We start from the raw sequence: 7,182 nt of genomic DNA on the forward strand, positions 1-7,182 counted from the left end.
TATACATGAACCTCACTATCGTCAGGGAGCAAAAAGCTGGTGTGGGTGACTTAGCACGGGGACTCCAGGACATTCTCAGCCACTTTACACTAGGGCCCTGATCTACCTGCCCAGCTCCACCCACCTTGCTCTTTATCCCGGATAATGGCATCACCAACCACACAGTCATCAAAACCAGAAACCCAGGGTCATCGTTCTCCACTACTTCATGCGCTCACTCAACATGTATTGCATGCTGCCGGCGAGCCACGCTTGCTCCCACGCTCAGACAGCTAGCCCTGCTGTTTTTAACTATAACACATCCTCTTCACACACCACCTTCCTTTCCCTGCCTTCCACCCCTGCCTTACAGTAGGGCTGTTCTGGCCTGACTCCCAGCTCCAGCCTCCTGACAGGTCTCCCTGACCCCACTGGAGCCCCTCTGATGCAGCCAGAGTGAATGTTCTAAGACATCTTGATGATAGAAACTCTCCTCTGTGCAAAATCCCTCTGTGGCTCCCCACTTTCCACACAATCTAGTCTAGATGCTTTAATTTGGCCTTCAATGTTCCTCAGCAGTGGGACCAGCCAGCGTTCTCAGTTCCACCTCCTGCAAACCTCTACACCTCCTGTCCTCCTACACCTCCTACACCATTTGTGCTGTCCCCTCAGCACAAATGTCCCTGCCTGGATGCAGTGGCCCCAGAAGAACCAAGCATGTGCCCCAGTGCCCCCACTCACTGGGCATCCTCGCCCTCCAGCAGGCGACGGTAGGTGGCAATCTCCTGCTCCAGCCGTGTCTTCACATCCAGCAGAACCTGGTACTCTTGGTTCTGGCGCTCCATGTCGCAGCGGAGCTCACCCAGCTGCTGCTCGATGCTGCTAATGAGCCCCTGCAACTGGGCCAGCTGGGCCCCATAGCGGGCCTCGGTCTCCGCCAGGCTGCCCTCCAGCGAGGCTTTCTGCGGGCCAGAGTAGAGGTAGCTGGGTGAGACCAAGCTGGGGCCCTTCTCCAGGGCAAGGACCCAGAAGGGGGACTCACTGGTGTGGGGTCATGGGTACTGCTGGTGCCATGGGGCAGGGAGGGGCCCGTGTCACTGAGTGTGAATGACAGGCTGGGGGTGGGTGGGAATTCGAGTTCTCCAAGTGGAAGTCCGCTAGGCTGAGCCCACCCTGGGGTGACAGGTACAGGCCGGGGTTGGGGATTGGGTCAAGGCCCTACCATGCTGAGCTGAGACTGCAGCTCAATCTCCAGATTCTGCACAGAGCGGCGGAGCTCCGTGATCTCCGTCCTGCTGCTCTGCAGAGCCTCGGTGTTGGTGGCCACCTCCCGGTTCAGCTCCTCCGTCTGAAAAGCAGGGTGGGCCACTGGGGCTTGAGAAGGCTTGCAGAGGTGCGGCAGAGGACAGGGTCTGCCCCTGAGCCCTGACCTGCTGGATCGAATTCCCACCCCACTCCACCCCCTGCCTCTCCCTGGCCTTTGTGGGGCTACAGACTCACCTGCACACAGACACCCTCTCTGCCCACCCTAGAACTTAGCAGATGCACCTTGCTTTGCATCCCATACTCCTACCGAGCACTGATCAAAGACAGGTTCAATTCTCTTTGTGCCTGTCACCATCCTGGGCGCTGTAGCTACTCAGTGTGAATCTACTACAGGCATGAATTATTCATCCAAACACACACACACCTACAAATGTGCTGGGAGAAGCCCTACACAGGGATGACGAGATCTGGATCTGTTCCCCCAGCTACAGTGTGGCTTGTGTGAGCCTGAGGCCTCCCTGAGCCTCACATCATGCATCAGACATGAGCAGTAGGTCCAACTGGTTTCCAAAGGTCCTTCCAGCTGGGACAGCCTGTAGATCTACAAGTTTTCCAGCCCATACCCAACACCCAGCACATGCATGCACACATGTGCACACTTGCTCACACATGGCCACCCACCTTGCTAAAGAACCAGTCCTCGGCATCCTTGCGGTTCTTCTCTGCCATCTTCTCATACTGGTCACGCATCTCATTCAGGATGCGGCTCAGGTCCACACCAGGGGCGGCGTCCATCTCCACGCTGACATCCCCACCCACCTGGCCTCGCAGGGCATTCATTTCCTAGGCAAGAGGAGAGCAGGAGCTCACCAAGGCCATTGGGGGAGAGACGCCAGGGCCTGCCTTCTCAGCCTTAGGGAGACAGGCACAGATGGCAGACAGACACAAACAGCCCAATGGCTCCTCCCCTTGAAGATGGAGGCAGATGTGATCTTGTCTCAAACACACAGGGTTGTGAATATGGACCATCTCCCTCAACGTGTGCTCGGGGATGGACTTTGCCCAGTTCCGATGTATGCGGGGCAAAGAGAGATGGCAACTCCGCAACATGTCAGGGGATGAGCCAGGACAGCCTTGCTCACCACCCTGACTGCCTGCTTTATCCCCCACCACCAACCACACAGTATGGGCACAGGGGAAGCAGCCCCATGTTGGTATCGGCGAGGAGCCAAACCTCATTAGGAAATGTTAATCTGCTGGGGGGATGCAATCCCTATGAACAGCCTCAAAGCAAGTGGAGATATCTTCTGGGTTCCTGCCTCTCTAAGATTAGGTTCCCCTAATCTCAGGCCAGCCCAAAGGTCAGCTGAGAAGGAAGCTGCTGTCCCCCTATAGGGCCTGGGATCCCCATCCTTGGGTTGAGTCTTAGGGTCCCCAGGGCCCCAAGACCCTCTGAAAAAGGGAGGTGGGAGAGGGGGCAAAGTGGTGGCCTGGGTGTGGATATGGGTCAGATAGACCTGTGTGGCTTTGGATAAATCTCTGAACCTCTCTGAGCTTGTTTCTTCACCAGTAAAGGGAGGACAGAGCTCCCTACCCCCAGCGCCACTGGATCAGCTGAGATAATTGCCATGAATCACTTGTAATGTGCTGAGCAGATTTTGGTTGTTGTTATGACTATCACTATTACAATTAATTAGAGTAATTAGCATGCATGTTCTTAGGCTGATTTGCTCATTAGATAGTTAACTGCCACCACTCAAGAGGCTGTGCCTCAAGGGACAAGGGAAATATCTCTGAGGGGAGAAGACCCTCCAGGCTTCATGCAGGCCCCTCCAAGGGTCTCTCAGGATCAGAACAAGGAACGCACCAGAGATGGGAACTGGATTGAGAGTATGGCCCTGGCCCAGGAAGATTTGAGGGTCCCAGCCTTGCTCCTTGTAGGAGTTTCTCCTGCATTCCCCAGGGTCAGCCTCACCTCCTCGTGGTTCTTCTTCAGGTAGGCCAGCTCCTCCTTGAGGCTCTCGATCTGCATCTCCAGATCAGCTCTGGCCAAGGTCAGCTCGTCCAACACCCGGCGCAAGCCATTGGTGTCAGCCTCCACGCTCATGCGCAGGTTCAGCTCCGTCTCATACCTGGAAAGGGTGGAGGCATGAGCCAAGGAGTACCCCAGGACACCCCCTTGTAAACACAGAGAGCTCTGATGTGCAGAGACAGACCCACCACCAGGCCCCAGGGGCAGACCTGGAGTCCCAGACTCACTTGGTGCGGAAGTCATCAGCTGCCAGGCGGGCGTTGTCGATTTGTAGCACCAGGCTAGCGTTGTCAATGGTGGCCGCCAGGATCTGGGGGGCATAGTGGGCTAGATAAGCAAGCACTATGGGAAAGCCCTGCAATGCCCTCCTTGCGGCCCTTTGGAGAGTGGGCCAGACAGAGGAGGTGAGGGTCCTTCCTTGCAATCTCCCCCTCTGAGCACCCTGCTGGAGGGCTCCCAGAATGATGGGGGCACAAAGCCTAGCCACAGGTAATCATGAGGCCAGGAGATAGACCCACACATATTCACCCCTCTCCTGGCCAAGCTGCATGGACTTCACACTCTCCTCCCCAACTAAATTGACCTCAAGGCTCAGTTGCCACCTCCTCCAGGAAGCGCTCCTTGACTCTGGATCCCTCCTTCCAGTCACACCTCCTCCCTGCCCATCTCTTTCACAACACTTCTCACAAGTGTGATTTTTCCATGAGTTCTTTGGTTATTTCCTCCAATGGACTCTGAGCTCCAGGAGGTCAAGGTCATTCTCTTCAGAATCCCTAGCCTTGGGCGAAGTACTTGGCCCACAGTCAGCCCCCAGGAAACATTAGTTTAATTAAGCAATTAAATTATTCATTTATTTATTTATAAGATTATGACCAGCCCCACCTCAAGCCTATAACAAAGTTTCCTTCCCCTGCCACCCCCTCCCCACCCACCCACCCACCCCCCACCCCCCCCCACCGCAGGGTCATCTCAGAGGTTTAAATGAGAACAGGGAATGGGCTCTGGAGGGAGCAGAGGGTTGGGTATTATTACTACTACTGTCATTGTTTTTGTGAGAAATGCCTAGAGAGGCTCTACTCAAGAGCCATGTGGGTGGGAGGACACGAAGGCCCCCAAATGCCACCCAGAGGCAGGAGAGAGGAGGACTCTGTGGAGGTGGCAGACGAGCTAGGAAACCTCTGAACGTTTTTAAGGCTCCAGGCAGACATGCAGAACCATATAAGAGGAGACAGCCCCAGCAGGGAAAAGCAGCCCCAATAGCCTCATTCTGAGCCTCTGAGCCTCCTTGAGGGCCCTGTGAAGTGACCCTGGGTCAGGCCCTATTTCTAGAGCAAGCCCAAGGGCCAGTTTGTTACCCATCCCTGGCCTCGGTGGCCTACAGACCAGCCTCCCAGTCACTTCCCTGCTCAGGATGCTGATTGGGCCTAGCAAGGGGCCCTTGTGCAAACCCCCAGGGATGTAATGACTCAGAGGGGCAGAGGCCTGATGCGGTGCACTAGGGGTTGGTGGTGAGGAGCTGGCTGACCCCAAAGCTTGGAACGTTGACTCACCAGGGCTCCCCTGGGTTCCCCACTGCCCAGACCAAGCCCATTATCTGATCTGGCACTCCCTCTAGCTCGGCTTCCAGGGGGCAATTGCAGGAATTCCCTTCCTGGCTGAGGTCCCAGGCAGGAACGGGCAAAGCCCCTCACAGGGCAGCACCAGACCTGGTTTTCCACCAGAAGAGAGCAGGCCCCAGCGTGGCCTCCCCTAAACAGCTCCACATTTCTTTGAGGTCTCACATACCTCTGGGGGCTACAGCCCCCCGAGGACCCTCCAAGGGCAAGGCCTGTGTAGAAGACCCAGATGCCTCATGCACAGAAGCCCAAGGCCATGTTCTCAGAGGTCATGAGCATGTGGGCATGTGTTGTGTTCTCCTTCGGACTAACTTAGAGTAATTCCTGCCCTTGGGAGCTTCCAGTCTGAGTAGGAATACATAGCTCCTTCCCTCTGGGACCCTCAGAGTCACCATCACGGAGAGAGTGAGGATGACCCACAGTGAAACCAGCTGTGAGAATATGCCAGACTCCGTGAAACCAGCACAGTGAACAGGGCATTGACTGAACCACAGAATGTTGAAGGGACCTCAAGATCTGGGGGTGGAAGGCAAGTGCCACCCATTCAGGAGGAGGTGGGACAGGCAGAGAGCCACACCCAGAGACGAATGGAATAGTGAGAAGGAGACGGCCAGCTTCATCTCCCAGCAGCCACACCAAACTCCCCCACTTCTGTGTCTGAGCCCACAGTGTTCTCTGTACCAGGAATGCCGTCTGCTGCCTTCAAAGCTCTGAAGCCTTCCCCACCCACTCCTCCATCACTCACCCCCAAATACATCCCCCCCCCACAAAGGGAGAACTCCAGTCTCCCTGCATGGGATGCCCTCCAGGCTTGGCACCTTGGCACAGGGCTGGGTTCCTGAGCGAGTAAGAGTGAGTGAATGAATGAATGAATGAATGAAGACCCAGGGCGGAGAAGAAATGTAGCAAAAGGTCCAAAGTTGGGAGGGCACTAAGTAAGGACAGAAGGCAGAGGGCAGGGAACTGCCGGGCCCACACACCTTGTTCCGCAGCTCCTCGATGGTCTTGAAAAAGTGGCTGTAGTCGCGGGCGGGCCCGGGCCCCTGCTTCTTGTACCAGTCATGGATCTTCACCTCCAGGTCGGCGTTGGCCTCCTCCAGGGCGCGCACCTTGTCCAGGTAGGAGGCCAGGCGGTCGTTGAGGTTCTGCATGGTCTCCTTCTCGCTGCCCCCTAGCAGGGCGTCCGAGGAGCTGAAGCCGGAGCCGAAGCCCGCGCCGAAGCCCGCTCCAAAGCCGGAGCCGAAGCTAGAGCCGAAGCCCCCGCCCAGGCTGCAGGTGTAGCCGCCACCGTAGCCACCGCCCAAGCCCGCCGAGAAGCGGGACGAGGTGACCGACATGTTGCCACAGCTGCCGACTCCCAGGAGGCTGGGGGCCCTGCAGGCGCCCCCAACACGAACTGAGGACATCCGAGAGAAGCCCCCACCGGGCCCGCACAGGCCCTTGACGGAGCCGGAGGTTGAGAACTGGCGGATGCTGGTGGTGGTAGCAGCCATGGTGTCCACGAGTCGGGAGCAGGGTCTGGTCTGGACAGAGACCCCGGGCAGCCCTTTATAGCCAGGCTAAAGGGAGGCTGGGCCCCCGGCCCTTGAAGTCAGAGCCAAAACCCAGCCATGTAATTTGCTTCTGTACCAGCCGCCCAGGGCCCGGGGCTCAGGCTGGACACGCTGAGTGCATCCCCGGGGACCCCTCCCCTGCCTGATCTGGGCCTGGGCAGGTGGCCTCTTAGCAGCCCATTGTCTGTTCAGAAACAAAGGTGGTGTTGGAGCCGCAGCCCCAGGGTAGGGTGAACCTCCATCCTCAGCCACAATTAAGCAGCTGAGCTCATTCTTGGGGGCAGTCTGGAGAACCCAGCCCTGGGAGCCAGACGGGGCCTGGAACAAGGCTCCACAGGCCTGGAGCCCCGAGGCTGGTCTGGCCCCCCAACCAGCATTCCTGGGCCCCAGGGAGAGAGGGTGGAGAGGTTCAGGGTGACACCCTCTCCCAGGTACAACATGGCCCTGAGAGGGCCCCCCAGGCTGAGGGGGATCTTCCAGCTGAAGAGTCCACAGCTGTGGGAGGGGACACAGCTCCTGGCCTGGGGGATCGGGATCTAAGCGGAACAGACATTGCTTCTGGCCCGAGGGAGCTTTGGATGCAAATTGCCAGGAAGTCAATTTACAAGCCTCACCTTCCTCATTTGTAAAATGGGGTAATTCCTGTCTCCCATGGTCTTTGATGGAATCTAGAGAGGCGGTGGCATCAGTGAAATTGAGGTCAGAGGTCTGAGGCCAGAGGGAAAAAAATGAAGCA

The 7,182-nt window shown here is 57.2% G+C and overlaps 1 protein-coding gene across 1 annotated transcript; it reads right to left on the bottom strand.

The window, feature by feature from the left end:
- Window positions 1-716: 716 nt before the first annotated feature.
- LOC121473539 (keratin, type I cytoskeletal 42) lies at window positions 717-6,230 on the bottom strand. The gene is made up of 6 exons (XM_041726014.1): window positions 5,874-6,230; window positions 3,505-3,587; window positions 3,221-3,377; window positions 1,927-2,088; window positions 1,202-1,327; window positions 717-941 (listed from the first exon to the last, which is right to left on the bottom strand). The coding sequence occupies exons 1-6, from the start codon at window positions 6,228-6,230 to the stop codon at window positions 717-719; spliced, it is 1,110 nt and encodes a 369-aa protein (XP_041581948.1).
- Between the last annotated feature and the right edge of the window lie 952 nt (window positions 6,231-7,182).

Source organism: Vulpes lagopus, chromosome 12, assembly GCF_018345385.1.
Source record: "Vulpes lagopus strain Blue_001 chromosome 12, ASM1834538v1, whole genome shotgun sequence".
Classification (NCBI taxonomy): Eukaryota; Metazoa; Chordata; class Mammalia; order Carnivora; family Canidae; genus Vulpes; species Vulpes lagopus.

Excerpts from the sequence above, each read along its gene's own strand:
- LOC121473539 (XM_041726014.1), bottom strand. The coding sequence starts at position 6,230 with ATGTCGGTCACCTCGTCCCGCTTCTCGGCGGGCTTGGGCGGTGGCTAC. Across the intron at positions 3,378-3,504 it reads GCTGATGACTTCCGCACCAA|GTATGAGACGGAGCTGAACC; the intron begins GTGAGTCTGGGA and ends CACCCTTTCCAG. Across the intron at positions 1,328-1,926 it reads AGGACTGGTTCTTTAGCAAG|ACGGAGGAGCTGAACCGGGA; the intron begins GTGGGTGGCCAT and ends CCTGCTTTTCAG.